The sequence below is a fragment of the Dermochelys coriacea genome, chromosome 10 (assembly GCF_009764565.3).
Source record: "Dermochelys coriacea isolate rDerCor1 chromosome 10, rDerCor1.pri.v4, whole genome shotgun sequence".
Lineage (NCBI taxonomy): Eukaryota > Metazoa > Chordata > Testudines > Dermochelyidae > Dermochelys > Dermochelys coriacea.
Window position 1 is genome coordinate 9419064 of NC_050077.1, and position 23288 is coordinate 9442351.

General features: G+C 44.0%; 1 protein-coding gene across 7 annotated transcripts in view; it reads left to right on the top strand.

Annotated features, from left to right (window-relative positions):
* Positions 1-1439: 1439 nt before the first annotated feature.
* The window catches only part of FBXL18 (F-box and leucine rich repeat protein 18), an 88639-nt gene continuing 66790 nt past the window's right edge, over positions 1440-23288 (top strand). For 4 of the 7 annotated variants that reach the window (XR_005295333.2, XR_005295332.2, XM_038419856.2 and 1 more), the window contains exons 1-4: positions 1451-1585; positions 3606-3806; positions 4996-6542; positions 10291-10509. Coding sequence is in view for 5 of the 7 variants with exons in the window: in XM_038419856.2 (XP_038275784.1) it covers positions 1568-1585; positions 3606-3806; positions 4996-6542; positions 10291-10509 (1985 nt within the window). In the remaining 2 variants the exon portion in view is untranslated. Of the gene's footprint in view, positions 1586-2129; positions 2232-3605; positions 3807-4333; positions 6543-10290; positions 10510-23288 lie in introns of those variants that run through there. The other 3 variants (XM_038419855.2, XM_043493633.1, XM_043493635.1) reach the window with 3 other exon arrangements.

Sequence of the window (23288 nt, forward strand, 5' to 3'; positions counted from 1 at the left end):
CATGCATTGACCCATGAGGATGGATTCTTGTCTAGGTTTTACTGCTCAAAAATTGTTTTAAACAATATAGAGGTAAATCTAAAGAAACTTAACCCTACAATCAGCTGTATGCCGTCTGTATACCCCATTTTCAGCTTATTGAGCAAAACTTGACTAAACAGATCGGTTTAATTTTTCCTATATGTCTATTTTTATTTCACTTGATATTGAATGCATTCCCGTTCATAATATCATTTTTTGTGTGTAATGCGATAACACATAGAGGCCACTGATGGGATCTGGGCCTCATTGTGGCTTGGCATCACACAATATAAGGCCACGACCCTGCTGCTTGATCCACACAAACAAAAGAGTCCATCTGCACGATCCGACTGCAGGATTGAGGCTTAATTAATTAATAAATGTCTGAAGTGTTGTACTCTGTTTGTAACAGGGTACAATAAATGCTTTCAATGAGGGAGTAGTGTGTGATAGCGGATAGACAGGCCTTCAGGCAAAGTCCTATACAATTTAATAGGGCTGAAACCAATATGAAGCTGCAGAAATTTCACAGGGTTCTATAGACACGAAGCTGAAACCAGAGTTACCAACTCTTATGAGTTTATCGTGAATCTCACCATATTTTCTGCTTGTCCTAAAGTCCCAGCTCTTGGAGTCATGGGATTATGCAACAACCCCTGGCTTTCATTTAAAAAAAAAGAGTAAATTATTAGCTGCGATAAATGCTTGAAAACGTGATTCCCTAATGGCTCAGAAACTGGAAGGGAAGTTAAAAGACCCCCTCTCCCAGGTATTACTTTAATAACATCTCTTGCTTTCTAAACCAAGTTTATGGGGTTTTTTTGGCACCTGACTCATGTTGCTTGGGGTTGGCAACAGTGAAAACCCTATGACTGTAGTATGGAATGATGAGATCTTTTCTAGAGGGAGGTTTTGTTGGCCCAGGCTATCAGGACCTATGGCAGAGAGTCTAGAGACGATTCTCCGTCTAATCTCATACCATGGCTCAAAGAACGCTTGGAAGAATTGCCATAAGGGATCAGAGTAGCAGCCGTGTTAGTCTGTATTCTCAAAAAGAAAAGGAGTACTTGTGGCACCTTAGAGACTAACAAATTTATTAGAGCATAAGCTTTCGTGAGCTACAGCTCACTTCATCGGATGCATCCGATGAAGTGAGCTGTAGCTCACGAAAGCTTATGCTCTAATAAATTTTTTAGTCTCTAAGGTGCCACAAGTACTCCTTTTCTTTTTGCATAAGGGATCAGGGATTGCCTAGTGCCACTCCCAACATGACGGCTAGGAAGGGGGCGAGAGTCACTGCCACACTCAAGATGGCGGCACGAATGAGCGGCTGTGCCACTCCCAACATGGCGGCAAAAGGACAGCGCCGAGAAGCCGCTGCCACTCCCAAGATGAAGGCGAGGGGGCGGGGCCGGCCCAGGAGACAGAGCGGAAGTGAGGTCAGAGGTGCGCCGGAAGCGTGGGCGTGATCCTGAAGCCGGAGAAGCGGCTTGTTTAAGCGGCTCGGGAGGGCGGCCCGGGCTCCGGAGGCGGCTGTTGGGAGACCATGTTCGCCCCGGGACAGGTAAAGCTGGGGGGGAGGGGCAGCGGCAGCGGCCCGGCCCCATAGCAACCCCCCGCCCCTCCCTCTCTACCCCACTCCGCCCCCTCCCGCCTGCATCCCTCCACACAAAGCCTCTTCCTTAGGGGCCCGGCCGGCCCAGCTTCCCCGTATATTCCGCCCCGCCCCCGCCGCAAGGCCCTGTCCTGAGTGGGCCAGGGAGGCTGAGCTCTCCTAGCCCCCACTCTCGGGCGGGGGCGCCGCACCGATGCCCCCTTGCTCTGGCGGGGGCCCTCGAGGGCAGGCTGCCGCCTTTCTCAGCGGTACAATCACCATTCCCCGCCTTTCACTTCGTGGAATCCCCTTCCTCGCAGGCTTTTAAGAATCGGCGGAACAAACCTCTGTCCGGGATGGTCCGGGTTTATTTGGGCCTGTCTCAGGGCAGGGGGCTGGACTCTTCTCTTGCGAGCCCCTGCAGCCCTACATTTCTATGATTCTAACCTCACGCTCCCCTGCTCCCGAGTTGTTTTGATCCCATTGGTGGTGTTTTGGCTTCGTTTTCTTTCGAGACCCAAGGACTGTTGTCATAGTTGTTCTTGATTAGAACAAAGGAAAGCACTATGGAAGGGATTAGAATGTCAAAATGAACGGAAAGTAACCTTAGATCAAGGTAGGCTAATTCTGGGGCCTGCTAGGCGATCCTTTCACTTCCATGTTTGGCGATCAGTGCCCGCCTATGAGTTGTTTAGTTAAACTGGAAGGGGAGTTGTCTAGGTTCTTACTCATGGATGAATTCTTTCTGAGTTAGTAGGAATGTATAAATTGTGGTTTTTGCTTCATGCATCTTTCATTATCCATGAGAACTGCATAATCACGTATCACTGAAATGATAGTTAAAGGAGCGGTTCAGCTCTTTCAGTGCTCTAGCTGTAGTGCAGTGTGTTGGTGGGATATTTGGCCATGTCTGTGCTGGGTATTTATTTTCTGTACTGGCTTAAAATGTTTTCTCCGTAGTTTAGAAAATGCATGTCTAGACTCTTAAAACAGAGTCTGACCATAGGACCAAACTCATATATCATATATGTTTAGGATACTGCATGGCTTTCAGTCAGTTCAGCAAACTCAATTTGAGCTCTTTTAAAGACAGGAGGAGAAATCCTGGCCCTCATCAAAATCAGTGGCAAAACTCCCATTGATTTCAATGGGACAGAATTTCCTTGAGGGTCTTTAATAATCTAGTTTGGTTCTTATCTCTGTGTAGGCATGCTGTAAATGCCCTGCACTTATGCCTGGGTGGAGAGGGAGAATGCAGTATCACTTTGCTACAGAATCATTCCCAGTGGCTGCTGCAGTGTTGATGAGCTCTGGGATTAATAGTCTGTTACCTGGGAATTCTTGCCATGACATGTGATCTCAAGGGAGAGAGGATACAAAGGAAAAACAGAGGTGAAATATGGCTTTGTACTAACCATAGAGGGAATATGGCTTTGCAATTTCTGTAGTTTCAAATGATGTAAACAGCTGATGTAAAATGTACAAATAAACTGAAGGCAGATGTTGTTATAAAGGATGAGACTAAGTAGAGGTTCTTACTTAGGTCACATGTCTTGAGGGTCGGGGGAATAGAGGTGATAGGTTGCATTTCTGAAGTAGGGGGAAATCACTTTCCCAATTCCAAAGCAGGTCTTGGGCAGTACTGGGAATTAACTAGTTTAGTAACAACACCATAGCAATAAACTACAAAAGCAGAATAAGCATAAAGGGGTTTTATTCTGTTTCTAAATCAGCATTTAGAAGGAGTCTGATGAATTGGCAAAACAAGGAGAAGACACTGCAGTATTGGCAAGGCAAGAGTGCAAAATCTGATCTAGAGGAAAGTTTGACTCTGTAGACAGTAGTAGCCAATGGCTGAATACGTGAGGCTTCATCCATTTCCACCTTGGCTTATTTTATAAATCCTGTTCTTTCCAGGTCTGTTTTTTCTCCTCTGTCTCTCATTAACTCCATGAGGCTTCTGAGCTGACTTGCTGCTCTTTCCTTTCAGGAGATGCTGAGTGCAGAGATTGGGGAGGACAGTAATGGCATCAACCTGATGGAGTTCTCAGATGAGATCCTTTTGCACATCCTGAGCTATGTTCCTTGCACAGACCTTGTTCTGAATGTGAGGAGAACCTGCAGGAAGCTTGCAACTCTTTGTCTTGACAAGAGTTTAACCCACACGGTGCTACTTCATAAAGAATATCAGGTGCGTGAGAGGCTGGTTTTATGCCCAGATGGGGCATGGGGATTGTGGCAGGCTGCCAGAGGGGGCTGCTTCTGAGAATATGAAGGCAGACTGATTTCTCCAAGTACAAAACAAATCATAAACATAGTTATATCCTTCAAGCCCTGACTTGGAGGGAAGGGGTGGGGGGGGGGATTTCTTAAGAATTAGAACAGTTAGTATGGCTACTCCAGAGACCTGTGTCACTTAGTTTAGGATGTAGTCCAGAAAGCCAATGTTACAACCACTTCGGGTTTTCCATATTGCTGTTTTAAAAAAAATTCTTAACTAGAATGTACAGTAGAACTATTTCAGAATGTCACAGAATTCCAAATCACTTAACTATATTTTAAAACAACTTATTGTATGTAATATCCCGCAGGTGATAAACTAAAGGGATAGTAACAACTTGAAAACAAGTAGCTTTAAAAAAAGTTAAATGTAGCTTTGATCATTTTTCTTCCCAGGATGATAATAAGATGTCATTACAATGTTTCTTATTTCTTTAGAATTTGTTTCTCTTCATGTTAGTGAAGCACCCACGTGAACAGGGGGAAATGACTACACAAAGTAAACTAAAACCGACAAATGTATTTTCCTGTCTCTTGGTTATAGAAAATTTTAAGTGTTGTAATGATATTAGGTAGTAAAAAACTTCCAGGTAGAAGTGTGACTTTTAAGTTGACTGTGTCTCTAAGTGTAGGAAAGGGAGAAAGCTTATTTCATCTAATGTGGAATGGGCTGGAAAGTGGATGAAGCAGAGAGAAGAAGCAGTTGTTCCTCTGTCAACTTGAGCTGTTCCACAGATGCATAATTCTGAAGACATAGGGCCTGAAGCTGAGAAATGGTGAATGCCCTCAATTCCTGTCAGTCATTGTCACTTAGCACCTGTTAGGGTCAGTCAGTAATGCAAACTCAAACTAGAAACTAAGTGAAATGTAATCTTCAAGATCCTAAGTCTGAAGGGTAAAACAAACTACCAGCAGTTACAACAATAAGATACTTAATATTTATATTGTGCATTTCATCCAAGGGTCTCAAAACACTCTAATAGAGGGTGTGTGTGTCATTATCCCCATTGTGAGATGGGAAACTGAGGCACAGAGAAGTGAGGCAGTATAATTAAGCATCCTCTTCAATGTTACTAAAGCAGTTTGTGTTTTAAATATAGGTCAACAAGGACAAAGTGAAGCAGCTAATGAGGGGGATTGGAAAAGAGATCCACCAGCTGAACATGGCTGGCTGCTACTGGCTGCCCAGTTCCACCATTGACCATGTAATACGATGCAAGGACCTGGTGAAGCTGAACTTGTCTGGCTGCCATCTCACCTCCCTCCGCCTCTCCAAGATGCTCTCTGCTCTCCAGCACTTGCGATCACTGGCAATTGATGTAAACCCTGGTTTTGATGCCAGCCAGTTGAGCAGTGAATGTAAAGCCACACTTAGTCATGTACTGGAGCTCAAGCAGACCCTTTACACACCATCATATGGGGTGGTTCCGTGCTGCACCAGCCTTGAGAAATTGCTGCTCTATTTTGAGATCCTAGACCGATCCCGAGAAGGCTTCATTTTGTCTGGCCAGCTGATGGTGGGTGAAAGTAACGTCCCCCACTACCAGAAACTTCGTATCTTTTATGCTAGGTTGGCCCCTGGCTATGTCAATCAGGAGGTGGTGAGGCTGTATCTGGCAGTGCTAAGTGACCGGACCCCAGAGAATCTTCATGCCTTCCTCATTTCTGCCCCTGGCAGTTTTGCAGAGAGTGGAACCACTAAAAACCTTTTGGACTCCATGGCTCGAAATGTATGTTTGGATGCTTTGCAGTTGCCCAAATCCTGGATTAATGGATCTGGCCTCCTTCAGCACTTGAAGTTCAACAACCCTTTCTACTTCAGCTTTAGCCGCTGCACCTTATCTGGTGGCCACCTTATCCTGCGGGTTATTAATGGTGGGAAGGACCTCAAAAGCTTGACCAGTTTGAATCTCAGTGGCTGCATTCACTGTTTGTCTTCTGACGCTTTGTTTCGGAAGGCAGAAGATGATATTGACAGCAGCATTCTGGAGAGTCTGGTTGTTTCCTGCTGCAATTTGAAACATCTGAATCTTTCTGCTGCTCACCATCACAGCTCGGAAAGCCTAGGGAAGCATTTGTGCCAGCTCCTGGCACGGCTAAGGCACCTGCTGTCTTTGGCGCTGCCAGTTTGCTCCATCACAGATGTTCCTACAATCACAGACAAGCCACCTGTGCAGTCTGTGACTAATGTGGTGTCCCCAGGCCTTGGAAAGAAAATCCGGATTGGGGTGCCAACATATGCCAGGAACTTCTTGGAACAGTCAAATCAGAAGTCTCAATCCTCTGTGTTTTGGACTCTATTGGAGAACCTCCCATTTTTGAAAAACTTGGAGTTAATTGGGTCCAGCTTTTCCTCTGCCATGCCCCGGAATGAGCCAGCAATTCGGAACTCTCTGCCCCCTTGCAGCCGGGCACAGAGTGTTGGGGATTCAGAGGTGGCTTCCATTGGCCAGTTGAACTTTTTGCAGAACCTCACTTTAGCACAGATGCCTAATATCCTGACTGGTTCTGGGCTTGTTAGCATTGGATTGCAGTGCCAGCATCTGCGGACTCTCTCGTTAGCCAATCTGGGCATGATGGGAAAAGTGGTCTATATGTCTGCCCTCATGGACATGCTGAAGCACTGCAAGTGCTTGAGGGATCTCAGGTGAGGGCCTGTTATTGATCTCCATTTTCATTCTTGCATGTCTAGAAAGGTGTGTATGTGGAAAAGAGGGGGTTCTTATTGGACCAACGTAAGGAGGAGAGTATACTAGCTTCTAGGTCCCAAGGAAGGTAGCTGTGTTGGCTTGAAAATTAGAGGGTTTTCCTCCTGAATAGCAGGATTGTGGAGATGGGAGTGGATGGTGTGTCCTGTATTGTTCTTGAGAAGCAGAGCTGGTCCGTATACCCTCAAGCCCCTGTGGGCTCCAAGGAGGCCATATTCCTAAGACTGTGTCTTGGCAGTGCAGCGCATTACAAGTTAACATGTTGGTCTACAAAGAGCCCTTTCATCTCTCCTGGTCTCTTATTGGACCTCCGGTTAGCTCTCTTAGCTGGTGTTTGCTCTATGCTGCCCAGCATCACAGAACATTTACCCTCCAAAAGCTCTCTTCATTGCTGCTTCTGAATTGGCCTTTCTCCATAGAGTCTGAATGCTTTAACTCTCCCAAACAAAGGTAGCAAGACTCATCCGGATACATAAAGAAACCTCAGCTATAACTAAATAACAGTGATGGAAATGACATGGTTTAAATTCTGTAAATATTCTCACACCAAGTTTCTTCATGAGCTCTGCAGATGGTACTTAGGTCAATAGAAATGTTTCTTTTTAAAAATATTTTTGTGTTGGTGAAAGCTGCTGGATTCAGAGCTCTGACTGACACCTTCTGTCTGTAGCAGGTGCAGCATGCACAGCAGCAGTAGAAGCCAGGAGAGCAGCTTAGCCTTTGGCTTTGTCTACACGAGGGGCTTTTGCTGGCACAAAAGACAGTGGCATGATCGCTGGCCGACATAGCTATGTCAGCAAAAATCCCTAGCGCAGATGCAACTATACTGGTAAAGCTACAGATACAGCTTATTTCACTTGGGGGTCGGTTTTATGCCAGTACAAAGCACAATTTTGTCATTATAGCTGTGTGCACACTGAGTGTTTTGCCAGTCTAATATACTGGTATAGGGCTTCTAATGTAGAGCTGGCCTTTGAGAGGCTAAGCATCTCCAAAAAGAGCTAGTTGCATAGCAAAACTAATCTTTGGAGAAAACAATTTGACATGCAGTGGTCGTTTCCATTTGGCCAGGCCCAGAGAACTTTGCAGGGACTATGGTATGCCTGTCCTCAGGAGTGCCCAGTCTGTGGTGAAGAGGGTTTGTACAGCTTCCCACAAAGGAAAAGTCTGTATGTCTCCCATGGCAGTGCCATAAGAACACTCTACTTAAGAAAAAAAAAAAAACAGGAGTACTTGTGGCACCTTAGAGACTAACCAGTTTATTAGAGCATAAGCTTTCGTGCGTTACAGCCCACTTCATTGGATTTATTGAATGGAACATGTAGTAAGATATCTCTATATCTATATCCCTATATATATACACACACATACAGATAAGTTGGAAGTTGCTATACAAACTGTGAGAGGCTAATTAGTTAAGATGAGCTTATTATCAGCAGGAGAAAAAAAAAACTTTTCTAGTGATAATCAGATGGCCCATGTAGACAGTTGACAAGAGGTGTGAGGATACTTAACTTTAGGGAAATCGATTAATATGTGTAATGACCCAGCTGGGAGTGGCTGGGTCAAACTTTAGGGAAATCGATTCAACTAGTGTAAACGTATCCCTCACACTTCTTGTAACTGTCTAAATGGGCCATCTTGATTATCACTAGAATAAGTTTTTTTTCTCTGATGATATAAGCCTCATCTTAACTAATTAGCCTCTTACAGTTTGTATGGTAACTTCCAACTTGTGTGTGTGTGTGTGTGTGTGTGTGTGTGTGTGTACATAAAATCTTCTTACTATATGTGCCATTCTATACATCCGATGAAGTGGGCTGTAGCCCACAAAAGCTTATGCTCTAATAAATTTGTTAGTCTCTAATGTGCCACAAGTACTCCTGTTCTTTTTGCAGATACAGACTAACATGGCTGCTACTCTAAAATGCTACTTAAGGTGTCATAACTTTCCAAATGGAGTTGGGGAAGGTTTTATCTGGAGGAGCTGCTCAACATTTAAAACCTTCTAATAAAGTCAGTTGAAAACCGGATTGGGTGACATTTGGCTAATTCCACAACCACCAAGAATTTTCTGCAAGCCTAGAAATTAATTTCAGGTGATGTTACAAAGCAGCAGTGTCACCTAGTGAATAAAATAGAGTATTACTAGTATGCATTTTTCTGCCACTTTCCCTACCCATGTTTGGAAGTTATTAACCCAGAAAATGGGAGCCAGTGTGTCTTTGTGTCAGATTCACATTAGGATGATGACATAATGGAGAACCTCCCATTTTTGAAAAACTTGGAGTTAATTGGGTCCAGCTTTTCCTCTGCCATGCCCCGGAATGAGCCCGCAATTCGGAACTCACTTTCCCCTTGCAGCCGAAAAATTCCATTATGTGGAAAAATCAGGCAGGTTTCTGATTTTCATTTAACACAACTGGAGAAATGAGTATAATGCAGGATCTTCAGTGACAACCAGGTATTGCTCACCTCTATAGTGAATTGCTGGGTAGCTATCAAATAAAAACACCATTCCACAAGCATCCTTACTGCCAGAAAGTTCTGGACTCGCAAAACATGACTTAACAATTATCAGGACAAAGAGTTGCTCAGATACGCCCCCATACCACAGAAGGCTGGATAGAGATTATCCAGTTCAGGGTGGGATTGTCTGCTAGTTATCATCTAATGGATTACACATCTCCAAGCTCCTGGCTTTGCTGACCCAATGACTGAGTCTCATAACGGCTTTGAGATCCTTCTAGCAAACCTGGACTGAGCAGCCATATCTTCCTGGTGACACTGACCTTTTGCAGTGGAGATACTTTCTGTAAAATTATTATTTTGTAAATGCAGAATCTAGTTAGGCTGCAAGTTACAGCGTGGAAACTGATAGCTTCCAGAAACTTCTGAAAGGGAAGGGAAGGTATTTAGTACTTTCTACTGTGCATTTTCAAATTGACACATTTCTTCCTGAAATAGTCCATGTGCTGCAGACTGACTGTCAGATTCCTTTACTTAATCAAATCCAGACCAGCTCTTTAACCCATGTGAAATATAGAAGAGGTCACATAGAAGCTTGTGCTGACAGATTCTTCTCTGACCCCTCTTCTTTTTCCAGCTCCTCTCTGCTGACCTATCAGGGCTTGAAGATGTTCAGCTGGGTGGCTCAAAAGCACTAGGTCTCCATCAGTGTCCGTCGTGAATCAGTTTTTCATACTTAGTTCGCTCTGCCTGGAGTCTTTTACATTGAAGTTGTTGCCTAGAGGATGGTGACTAGCTTGCTCAGCGTTTGGTCCTCTGGAGCAGCAAGGCCCCATGGTCCATGCCAGCTTCTAGCCTTCTGACCAGATGCCACGTAGCCAAGTCTGGGCCTGACTCAGTCTCTGTTTACTGCTGTCTTGTAAACAGCTCATTGCTGAACAGTAGCACTCTGTAAGCAAGAGGGCTGAGATTGGAATATCACCTTTGCTATGGTGCTCCCACTCAGATATGAGACTACCATGTGTACTGTGTAGATAGATAGTGCCAGGCCACTCCTGATCTCTGAATCCACCAGCTGTTTTCAAGTGGGAGCAACACATGGCTAATTTGGAGACGCTTATTGCACCATTCAGAGCCCCATACGAATGCTGCATCCCCCACTTGTTTTAAAGCAGAATTAAAATTCATCCTCTGACTTGTTTGTGTTTTTTCTTGCAGGCTAGAGCAGCCGTACTTCAGTGCTAACACCCAGTTCTTCCAGGCACTGAGCCATTGTTCTTCTCTCCAGCGCCTTTGTATCATCTCCCGGAGTGGGACTCTGCAGTCTGATGCAGTGATGTCATTCATGGCCAACTGTCTTGAGGTCATCATGTGCCACATGTTTATGGGAGAATCTCTCACAGTTTGCAAAAATCTTCAGCAGTCCATTGTACGGAGGTGAGTGAGAAAGGGGCTGAGGTAGGATTTCTGGGGCTATTCAGGATTTATCCCCATTGCCTTTCCCTCCAGCTTTTATATGGGTCAGGTGTGGGAGCACTGTGTAATGTTCTCCAGGCCTTTTAGCATGCTAAGAAGTTGACAGGTGAAATTTAACTCCTTGGCACAAGAGGTCTGGCCTCTCATTTTAATAAGAGCCAGTCAATGAGCTACTTGTAGGTATTCGTACGATTCTTTTAATCCTCTTGTCCCATCATGATTGATTTGAAGCTTCAATCATACAGTTGCATGATCAAGTGAACTTCATGTAAACAAAAAAAAAAAACTGGCAGCATTTTAAGTACTGAAGATGTCCGACTTTGAGCTTTTCCTCCTTCCCCACAAGTAACTACAGCTCATTCACAGATTACTAATCCCTTGTGATTGTCGCTTTCTGATAGTGCCCCAGTAGAGCAGTTCAAAGCCATCTGATTGGCTAAGGTGGGTTCTTTTTGGTGTAGCCCTTGCATGTTTGGCAGTTCTTAAATAAGTCTTGCCTAGCCTCTTGCAGTGTTCTGAAGCTCACATGGTGGGAAGCGTTTGTGTATGAACTGTGAACTCCTTTTGAGAATAAAGCTTTTAATTACACTTGACATGGTGGCAGCTAGCTCACAAAATATTTCCCATTCAACAGAGGCTTCATAATATTTCCCCCCCGCCCCCCTTTTCTTAAGGCATTTGGTGTGTTTTCTTAGTCACCTACTGTGGCTTTTCTCTATTACATTTTAATAAAAAAATTCAAATCAAATGGCATTATTATTATTATTGCATCCTAGATGGTAGCTATCCCAGCCCTTCCCCAGCTTCAGGCTTGTTTTCTAGGACTAAATCCAGCAGAGGCTATGACTGTGTTATCTACCTAGCAAACTATGTACAAGACTGCTTATTACTGCCTCTAGGAGCATGCCTGTTCCTTGGGATTGGAAAACATACCAACATCTGAGTAAATAAAGTCCCTGTGATGTCAAGCATTTTTTGTTTTACTGGGCTGTCATATCCGTAAAGGCATTTCTTTATCTAATTCATTTGTGTGCCATGGGGATCTTTAGTAAGATCCAAAAATCCCCTGTCCGCTTTTCTCCTACATGCCTGTTTGAGATGTCATTGCAGTGCTGGCCAGAATTTTAATATCGTTTTATTATGCAGAACTAGGCTATCCCTCACCCGTATTGCAGATCTCCTTCTCCTCGTCTTTTCTGTGCTACATATCACTTTTGTAAATTCTGCGTCTCTCTATATTTTAACACCCAGTAATTTTCCAAAGAGCAGCTGATGCCTTGTGGAAAATGCTGAAAACTGTCTTATATTTAGAAACAACTCTGCCTGTCATATTATACTTCCTTTGTGTTTTATTAATAGGGATGTTTGTATGAAAACAGGATCTTTGGGGGTTTTTTAAAGAGAGCATCTGCTCCTGCTGTTAATTCCCCACCTGAAGTCATAATCCTCTGACACTGTAATTGGTGGCTCTGGAAATGATTTTGATGTCACGTAAGATTATGACTTCAGGAAGAGGATAAGCAGCAGGAGCAGATGCTCTCCTAAGCAACAAAGATCCTGTTCTCGTGCAACTGTCTCTAGTAATAAAATACAAGGAAAGAAATACAGAAAATTATGTGTAAGCAGAGCACGAAAACTTCCATGCCACATCAGCAAGTCTTTAACCATGTGACTTTTCCAGCATTACCATTTTAGTCCTTGTACAAATATGCTTTCAGATAGGGTCAATAATTGACTCTCTTGACTGTGGTTTATCCGCAGCTGCGAGGGTAAAAAGATATGCAATAAAATTGAGACGAGATTATTTTTGCTAGCTAGTTCATTGCTAGGTCTTCGGATGATGATTGTAGCTTGCCCAGTGTAGCTCTTTAGTATGCTGGTATTTGTACCCCTAAATCCAAACAATCTAATACTACAGAAAACACCAGCAAGATGAGATTAAACTATCTTATTTCAGAGTAAGAAATAGTGATTTTGCTTTTGGAACTGATTATATATGGGCTCTGTAAGGCAGAAAAACATGAAGGGTTGTGTGTGTGGGGATGGGGCGGGGACTCTCAAGCTGAACGTTTTTTCTTCCCTCCCTCTGAGCCATGTGGGAGTACATGGGACTTTCTCTGTCACCGCTATGGACTAGATGATTTGGTTTGGATTCTGGAGGGTCCTGGGTATGGCTAGTTTTGAATGGGGAGGTGCACCTTAAGTGAGATTTGTTGTTTTAAAACGGGGGTGGGCAAACTTTTTGGCCCAAGGGCAACATCTGGGTATAGAAATTGTATGGCGGGCCATGAATGCTCAAAAGATTGGGGGTGGGAAGGGAGGGGAATGAGGGCTCCGGCTGGGGGAATGGGCTCTGGGGTGGGGCTGGGGATGAGGGAATTGGGGTGCAGAAGGGTGCTCTGGGCTGGGACTGAGGGGTTTGGAGGGTGGGAGGGGCATCAGGGCTGAGGCACTGGGGGGTTGAGGGCTCTGGCTGGGGGTGAAGGCTTTGGGGTGGGGCTGGGGATGAGAGGTTTGGGGTGCAGGAAGGTGCTTCAGGCTGGGACTGAGGGGTTTGGAGGGCAGGAGGGGGATCAAGGCTGGGGCAAGGGGCTGGGTCAGGGGGGCTCAGGTGCAGGCTCTGGGCAGTGCTTACCTCAAGCAGCTCCTGGAAGCAGCAGCATGTCTCTCCAGTCCAGCTCCTATGTGGAGGTGCGGCCCATCTGCAGGCGCCGCCTGTGCAGCTCCCATTGGCCCCAGTTCCTGGCCAATGGGAACTGCGTGGGGCGGCACTTAGGGCAGGGGCAGTGTGCAGAGCCCCCTGGCTGCCCCTACGTGTAGGAGCCGGAGTGGGGACATGCCGCTGCTTCCGGGAGCTGTACGGAAAGCCCCCAACCCTGCTCACCAGCTGAAGCGCCGGAGTGGGACAACCCCCCGACCTTGTTCCCTGGTGGGACCTCGAGGGCCAGATTAAAAGTTCTGATGGGCCGGATGGAACCCGCAGGCCATAGTTTGCCCATCCCTGTTTTAAAGGGATTTGGAGACTTGAAGGGCGACTCTGGAAAAGTTTACTGTTAAAGATGCAGAGGTGCTCTTGTTGGAGCCTTTAGAGTTTGGAGCACTCAAAAACATGGTCTAGAGCAGTGATATTTGGATGCTGGCCCATGAAGGGACTCATGCTGGTGATCCAGGGAGAGCGGATTGGTCATGTGGTGCTGTTTCTCTCTCCAGCTGCTGAGTTGCATTAGAAGAAGCTGAAAATACATTATTTTTCTAATACTGTTTTTCTGTGTAGGTAATTGTAGACTGTCAGCAGGAGGGGAGGTGGCCCATAATCATAAAGAGGGTTGGTGTTTAGGAGACACTGTTCAAATGTCCAAAGTTTGACAATCCTTGTCTGGTAGATGGACTGCAGGGGGAGTGGAGCCAGGAACTCTGGTGGTTCAATACCAGCTTGGTATTGCCTTGCTTTAAGTCCTCAGTTAATTCTCTTAAACTTTCTCCTCATCTGTACAATGGGGATCATATTTGTGCCTAACTCTCTGATTGACTAGTGGGAGGCCCAGAAGTTTAGCTCCTGTTGGGTACAGATGGAGAGGATGATAATTGTATCCTTTCAGTCTTGTGGCTACTATAGGCAAGAAGATGTGTAGGCCCAGCTTTTCATGGAATTCGTTCTATGGTAAGGTTCCTGGATTCTGCAGCACTATGATATGAGCTGGGAGTTCTACAGCAGGATCATCTCATTGTCTTAAGTGTAGGCATTTAACAAATGAGTTTTCATATTTAAATCAGTACAGTACCCTCTCTGAATACATTGATATTCAATTCTATTTTATGTCCCAACATCTTTGTTGCACTAGAGATGTTCAGATGAACAGCACAGTTGTAACATAAAAGTTGCAGGGGTGAAGCTGGGTTTACTGGCAGTTGACGGGGGATAGTTGGGGTTTTTGTCATTAGCAAAGAAGAGGTATTACAGTGATTGGATGCTTATGCTATAATCAGTGAAATAGCTAAAAAATGTTGAAACTTAAATTATTGTCAATCATAAGATTTGGACAGTTCACACCTCTCAGAGCTATTGTGTCGGCTGTCTACAGAGTCAAGAAGAGATTGCTACCTCAGTTTACATTTGGTTCATGTTTTCAAGGTTTTCTTCCCATCATAAGGGGTAGAAACCATTTTTATTTTAAACAAAAACTTAAATTTTGGAGCACAGCTCTGTGGTGGGGGTGCCTTCCATGGCTGTGGAATATATTGCGTCCTGACTCTTGACAACTTTATAACTGGAAGGTTTTGTGTAAATGTTGGCGTGTAGCCAGCTTCAGAAATATAGTTGTCCCAATTGATAGCTGAGTATTAATGGTCTCTGTGCATGCAGTTTATTTCAGTCTCTAATGTAGATGCATATTTGTGACTTTTTAAACATTGGTATGTTTGTGGTATTCGGTTCTAGCTTCCCTCACCTGTTTGCTATCCATGCGTTGGCTGTGGTGGTCACCTTTTCCTCCAGATGCCTCTGATATAATTTTGTGTTCACTGCATTTGCACGCAGTAGAGATTGTAGAACTGATATGGAGGGCCCCCCCCCGATAGTTCAGCAAACAGGATGACAAGGCCACATTCCCCTCTGAACTGCAGAGGAGACTGACTACATCACTGTAAGCAAATATGTTTCTTGGCATTTGGGGTGAGGTGGGGGAAGAGGGGTGTTCTTTCATTCACTTCTCATGTTGTCCAAGCACACACAAGTCTCTCTTAGGAAAGGAAGGGATTAATTAGAACATTAATTTGGGACTTGGGAAACCCAGGTTTGGTTCCCTGTGCTGCCACAGACTTCCTATGTGTCCTTGGATAAATCACTTAGTATCTCTGTGTCTCCATTCCCCATCTGTGAAACTGGGATCGCGGCTTTGCCTTACCTCATGGAATGTTGTGAGAATAAATATATAAAAAGATTGTGGGGAGATTATTTGGTGATGGCGACCATCTGAGTACCTAGCTAAAAATGGAGTGAATGAGAATACTGCTTTTTCCTTTTTAGATTTGCACATTACCACTACCAGAAATACACTTCTGAAATATTTCACTCCAGATGGGTGTTGCATTTACTTAAGTAGGCGTTCCATTAACACTGCTCCACGTGTTAATTCTAGAACCGTTCTGTAAATATTATGTTTCATGAATATGGAGCATGACGGTTTTAGATTCCAGTCTGACCAATTCTGTTGAGCAAGGAAGTTTCCTCAGGTGGCAAAATTAAATGCTTCCTTCTGGGATTTGTTTCACTAACTCTTGCTGTAGATTTTAAAGATAGTTGTACATAGCCAGTGTGTCAAATCCTATTCCAGGCAGACACTTCCATAGCATTAGGACATTGCTTTCTCCAAGCCTCTTTCCCAGAGTAGATTTTTGAATTGTAATTCTCATAAATCTCCACTAGATAGAGCTGTGGTATATAGTAGATCTACCACCAATGTTAACTTTTTTGTGTCTTGCGGACCATGTATTTCTTCACCCCAGAAATCTTGCAGAAAAGGATGGAATTCAAATCACTTTTGCATAGTACTTCTACATGGCACCATTAGTGGGCATGGTACTTCACAAATGTGGAAGAGAAGTTCCTTTTCCTGCAGTTTACCAGCAAAAAAATGGACTGCAGAAAGATGTGTGGTATTAAATGTTTGGCAAATGTCTTACTGGCTCCAGAGACTTTTTCCCCCCCAGTTTATTTTTAATCATTTGCAACTGGTAATACTCAGTCTTCAGAATATTACACCTATAGCACCTATCACGGCTGCAATTTTCAGCCACTCTTCAGTAGTGAATAGTAGAAATCTCTGAAAAGTCCCTGACAAGACACCATAGAAATAGAATGGAAATGCAACTATATCTCAGCGATTAAAAAGGCCTTTATCAGAGAGAAGTATCATTGAGGATTTTTGGAATATAAAGCTAAAACATCAAGGAATACATTAGAGTTATGATATTTATAGTAATGGGATCACAGTTAAGACTGAGATGTCAGATCCGAGCTGGACAGCTTGTGGTTTCAGACTAACTGCAGTGTTTTGAAGAGGTATGTGCTGAAGGGTGGTGATTGCACTGCCTGGTACAGTTGTTTGTCTCGAGAATGCATTATTGTAGTGCCCTATACTTGCTGCGACTATTGAAGTCTGCTGGCTAGCAAGGGAGTGGCCAGCTACTCTAGCGGCATTAGTTAAAAGGTGGTCCAGGGGACTGATGCAGGATTGGGAGCCAGACGCTCCTGTTTTCCAGTCCTGGCTATATAACTGTCTTGCTGTTGGCCTGGGACAAGTCAGCCTCTCTCCCTCTGTTTTTCCATCTGTATTGGTTACCTGTCTCCATAGGGCTGATGAAGATTGTTTATGCAGTGCTTTGTGCATTTAAAATGTTGTGTTTAATAGTACAGCAATGCTGCAAAGTGACTGACTCCACAATTCTATTCCTCTAGCCACCACTGTTCCCAGCCCCAATTGTGAATCCTAGGAACTGGAGACTGGGGAGAGAGGAGGAAAAGTACCAAGTCATCTTTTCTGACCCCATGCCACTGTAGGGTTCTTCCCAGCATTGTAAATGGAGTGCCATGTCTAGTTTAAATGGACTTTGAATGGTATAATATTCTAAAGCCTACCACTTCCCTGGCATGGCTATCCCACAGTCTAATTACACCTCCCTGTTAGGAAACTTTCCTAGTATTTAGCCTAAGTCTTCCTCTGCTCACTTTCATCCTTTTCTAACCCTAAACTCTTGGATCCTCCTCAATACTTTCCCCTATGATGATGGTTACACTCTTAAAATGTTTACCCAGTTCCCCTCCCCTGACTCTCCTTAGTTATCATTTAGTCTAGCTATGACTATTTAATTCTCACTTTCCTCAGACGTCAGTCCCTCGACCCCATTAATCATTGTAGCTGTTCTCTGAAAATCCCAATTGGTCAACCTCTTTCTAGTGAATGCACTTTTTTGACCCAGTGGATTCTTATTCCGCATGATGCTCCGTTCCGATTTTGGTTCAAACTCTGAATAGCTGCTATGGATGTTACCTCTGACTTGCAGAGCTAAAGCTCGGGGGGGGGGGAATCCTGTGAGGGTGAGAAGCTAGTGCAAAATTACAAATCTTCCTTGTGTATTCTGCAGAATTCTCCACCATTCTCTTCTATGCTGCCCACCTGGGTGTTGCGATTACTTTGACATTGCAAAGAGCAGGTATTACTGCCTATGGCTTATGCTAGATTGAAAGCTGAGCCTTTGTCTTCTCTTCTCTCCACTTCTTTCTGACCTTGAAAAACGACCCCCAGTACACTGCTGTTCTTTGTGAACTCAGTGTTTGCACGTTAGCTGCCAAACCCACTTCACTAGCCTAAGCATATTGTGGACTCGGTCTCTGCTTCTGATTGCAAGAAGACTTAATGTATCGCTAGACTGGTATAGTGAATCATTCAAATCTTGTTCCAGCTTTCATTATCTGTTTGTTTCCTGCTCTTATAAACCCCAGAATCATCCTGTCTCAGACTGAATTAATAATAAACTGCATCCTTATCCGCTTACATTACCTGTTGGAGTGCTTGGTGAAATTTGACTGTGTTCTGGGCATGGTATTGCAACCATCATTAGTACTGCCTAGCTTCGACATGGGCCAGATACGGATACCTCTCTGTGGGCAAGCTGATCTGATTTGTAGGGGCATGCCTGATGACATTTTAATATTTTCTTTTTGGGGCCACCCATCTATCCCCTTTCTGGCTGCATTCCTGTTGTTAGCCTGCACCACTCTTCCTAATTACTTGTATGCATGCTGTGGTGGGTACTCAGTTGGGGAAGTGTTAGAGGATTGCATGGTCTCGACACAGTCCCCCTCAAATAGATCTATAGCCCTGTGTCCTGTGCAGCATGATCTCTTACTTTCTCCTGGCTATGCAGTCCTAATGGAAACTCTGCCCTGGTGCCTCTTTGCATACATGAACGTGGGTATGAAGAGGTTTGAACAGAAATGCAGCTTTAATGCGTTTCACTTAATTGAGCAGCTATTGCAATAATATCTTAATCTGCAGAAGATGTTAAGAAAAAACTTTCCAATGCGTTTCAGCTTGTTCTGGCAGAGTGCAGCTCTAGGACTTGTGTGCGGTGCACTGGCATCTTTCCTGTTGGTTCTCGTCTCTTAATCTCCAACTGCCCACTCATGTTTGACTGTTGGTCTGCAGCTCAGTGGGCATAGTAACTTCCACCTTTTCAGTACCCCAGAATCTCAAAGCACTCTATTGTTAAGCCTCACAGCACCCATGTGGAGTTAGTGATGTATCATCCCCATTTTACAAATGGAGAAACTGAGGCACAGAGCGATGAAGTAATTTGCCCAGGTTCAGAGAGTGAGTGTGACAGATCTCACTCCCTGTTCATGTTTCCTACCCACAACACTATACTTTCCCTGCTGGGAAATGACATTGTGTCACTGAAACCTAGGGACAAGCAGCAGGATAATCTGGCTTGTCATTACTTGACTGGCTTCCAACGAGTCCTGTCCACACCCATTGGTCAGAGTTTGGAGGCTGCAGTTAAGAGTCTTAAAATGAGGGAAATGATGGGGTTCCTTAGGATGCTATTGGGGACAGCTCGGTCATAGCAAATGTGGGGACGAAGAGACCTGGCTACCAAAAAGCACTTTCAGAACAGAGCTGTACTGTACATGTGGCTGGTTTTGCTGAATATGAACAAATTGTGGATATTTTAATGAACCCAAGAATCTTGCTTTCCTGTGAAGCTCTTGACTGCAACTCCTGCTCTGAGGTTATGAACTGGAGTCTGCTAATCATTGATATTCCAAAGGGGTCCACAGCAAGAATGGCACGGGGGAATTGGCCCACTTTACAGTAGCTACAAACCAGCTTTGTACCCCTCTCGGGAGACTTGGTGAAGGACAGGTAGATGTAAATGGAGCTCTCTGCCTCATGAAAGAAGGCATCTTGGGGATAATTATACCAGCACATTTCAGGGAGCCAGAGCTTTGGTACGGATGGAAATTAGTCCCATAGAAGTTATTGGGGTAGGGAGGTGTGTGTGCGCATGCGTGCATGTTTGTTTTGGAGACTGTCATATCAGGATATGACAATTAACAGTTCCTAGTGCCAATATAATGTGCTGGAAAGGACCCAAGCATCAGAACCTAATGGTGTGTATGCTTGGTGTGATTGGAAGGAGGAGAAAAGTGCATATATGTCATGCCACTTAAGATGACTTGTCTGCCACTCTGACTCACAATCTTTTTTAATACTAAATTAATCCACTATGAACTGTGCCCTGCTGCTCATGTTTTCTTTGTAGCTTCTGCCATGCCGTGTTTCAGGGAAGGGGATTTCAAGCCCTGGCATCGCTTATAGGCTTCAGCCCGACATTTAAATCACAAATGACTCTTCCAGTGAAAACAAAACTGCTGGAGTTTCTGGTTTAAGGTGAAACAGCGTGCACATATGTACACATGTGGCTGAAACAAATTGATATGACCAGATATAGGGAAAAATTTGAGTTGTACTGAATTCCCCTTTCCTGGTTAATTAGCTGCTTTCTGAAGTAATGCTCCAAAGTTAGAAGTGATGTACAAGTGCTCTTACAAAATGGTAAGTGGGTGTAAAGGAGTCTAAGATTGTATAATTTATGCATTGAGAGGCTGGCAGAAGGTAAGCCAGAGGGTGGTAGGATTGGAAGAATAGTGGATTAATTCTAAATGGAGACTGGATCCAGTTCAACTAAAAGATACCCTGGTTCCCCCCAATGCATGGCATTCCTGGCTCCCTACCAGTACTACTTCCTCCCTAGTCTCCATGTAGGGTCCCAAAACTCCTAGATGGTATCCTCTTCCCCTCCCCTGTGGATTTAAATTTGGTGTCTTTGTGATCCTCCTAGCCCAGGTCCTGAATTTGTGGATTAATGGATCCTGCTGTAATCTTCTAGCAGAGGAGCTAGAGTCGTCGTCCTTTAGCTGCTTTTTGTGCTACACCCCTCTCCTCCATCCCCTCGTTGTGTAAATTATACCATCTTAGCTGCCCTTACACCTACTTACTGGCATGTGTGAAGTGATGTGCCAAATTCAGAAGATGTGTAACATACAGAACCTTTATATTCCTCTGGAGGACTCTGGGAGATTTGTTTCAATGAAGGGACTTGGTGACATCCTGCAAAGTTCCTCCTTATAAGCAAGAGAAAATAAGTTGATACAGTGCCTACCGCATTGGGGCCTTTTTCCTAATGACAGTCTCTGGGAGCTACTGCAATGCAAATAACTAAATTGAGGTTTTAATAATCTGTGCCCTAGTGTTGCATAATCTTTGCTAAACTTTGCTTGTTCTCAGCTGTCCTTTCTAGAGTTTAAGGGACTCATTCCACTTTAAAAGTACATCTAACAACACATATATGGGTGTTTGCCATGAGATAATGAATTCAGCCTAGTGACTCTTTTGTCCTGCAGAAAATCAAGGAAATCTGATTGAAGTACAGATTTGCTTTCAACTTTTCCTTCCTTTTTGACTTTGTCCGTGACCTACATATTGGATCCTGCCGTGCCAGTTGGAAATAATTGAGATTGTAGTGTAGGTTATTTACCAGACTCTTCCTTTGAAAATACTCTTACTGTGCCCAGTCCATACTTGCTCTGACATAATTTTGGGGCAGGCAACAAAGCTCCATTAACCCTTTTTGGCTAACAGCCTTTTGCAGTACATTAGGTATAATTAAAGGACGGGATAGGAAGGCAAGGGTCTTGCTTTTGCTAATGTCAGAATAAATTTTAAGTGTGCCTTGCATCACCATTGGTGTGTCCATTTTCAGGCTCCATGGATGACTATAGCCAATTGCAGATGTTCACATCCAAATTTAGAAAACCTTCAGAAACCTGCTTTTGCATAAAGCGCTACTGGGCTCTTGTTGCTTTGAGGCTAAGTATACTGGATCAGAGGCTGCTATGGAAAGCTTGTCCTTTTCTTTGTTATCCCAGAGATTTCCCCCCCGCCATTTCCCCCAAGGATAAATACTAAAGAGCCAGCTAGTCAATTGCATAGAAAACTTATTTTCATGTAATTAATCATGATGAGTCTAGTTTGGAGATTGATTTGTAGGAGAAAGTAAGCAACATTCACAATTTTTGGCTTGTTTTCCTTGGAATAGAACAGGGATTCAAGTCTGGAGCTGCAATTCTTTTGTCTCCCCAAATCCACATCTCCCTGCATCTGACAGATTTTCACTATCCACACCATAGACTTTCAGAGGTAGATCCAGTTTGAAATTCATCCAAGTGTGGAATGAGGGAAGAAGCTTCAAGAAGATTACAGCAGCTATGCTGCAAGTCATTAACTCAATCTCTTCCTCTTCTCCACCCCATGCCTGAGGTCTTTTAGTGCTAGTACTAAGTGCTGTTCACTTAATCTAGCCCACCTGGACAGGTGTATGAAGAATGGAATTGCCTTCTGGCAGAGGACTGAAGGAACATACACACAGCATCTGTAGAGGAGTCTGCTTTTGGGAAATGCTAATCCCATTTTAGCATTGTGACAGCAGCTCGTTAAAAGTTGTTTTGAAATGTGCAGCTAAAGCAGCGGCTTTGCATGCACACACTGCTGAGAGTAATGGTAAACCATGTGCGTTTCATTTTCATTTTAAATTGCGCAAATCAAACATGGAAAGAATTCGCAGGCATAAACTGGCTGTGGTACGCAATTTATAAGTTTCAGAGCAACATACAGATTCCAGTTTTAAAAAAATACAAATCACAAAATTCAAAGGCATATTTTGGCTTTTTTTGCTGCAGATCAAGTTCAAAGCTCTTCAAAAAAATATTTCCATAAATCCGGCTTCTTGGAAGGCATATTTAATGTGTATTTTTGCAGTACTCTGAGGCAAATTATGTGTAAACTTGGTTAGAGTCCCACTTTTTAACTTGTGTATAAATATAGTTTGTCGTTTGTGTGGTGGTACGGTAGCATCCAGAGACCTCAACTGAGATTGGCCTTTGCTATGCTGGATGCTGTACAACCACAGAAATAGAAGATATTTTTTTTTTGGCCATGAAGAGCTTACAATCTAAGGCACCAGTCCTAAAAAGAGATCTGCCTGCGTGGGTGGACCCCTGCACAGAGCCCCAGTGAACTTGTGGTTGAGGGGGAGTGAGGTTATTAACATGGTTCCTTCTTCAGCAGTGTTGTGGGCCTTAAATGAGTACCATATGAAGAGCTGAGGTGGGGAGAGAATATCCAATATGTTTGCTATATTCTAGTGTTGAAATTGCATAAATACCAACTTTACCCAATTGCCTTTTACCTAGCCATTATTTGTTGGCTAGTTTCTTGCAAGTATTGCTGCAGAAATAGGTCCTGAGATGGGAATTGGAGGCAAGAGTGACAGGTTTATGGATTTGTTTCGGGAGAAGTTTCAGCGCATAAGAGTTGGCATGGAAGGAAGCACTAATACGTTTGTGGGAGGTGCTCCTTAGATCCGTCAGCCAGAGAGAAATGCGAGCCTCATGTGGATCGAACTGCAGCATGATATATCTGCCAGCATTAATCTTTAATCAGCAACAATACTCTGAAGTTTCATGTGGGATTCTAGCACCTGAACTTACGATCACTCTGCAGTCCTGTAACACCATGATATGGATAATTATTTTAGCGTGATGAGTGTGCTCAGAATTGTACAGACACATGGGTAGACAATCTTGGTCTACAGCGGACACCACTACAGTTCAGACGCAT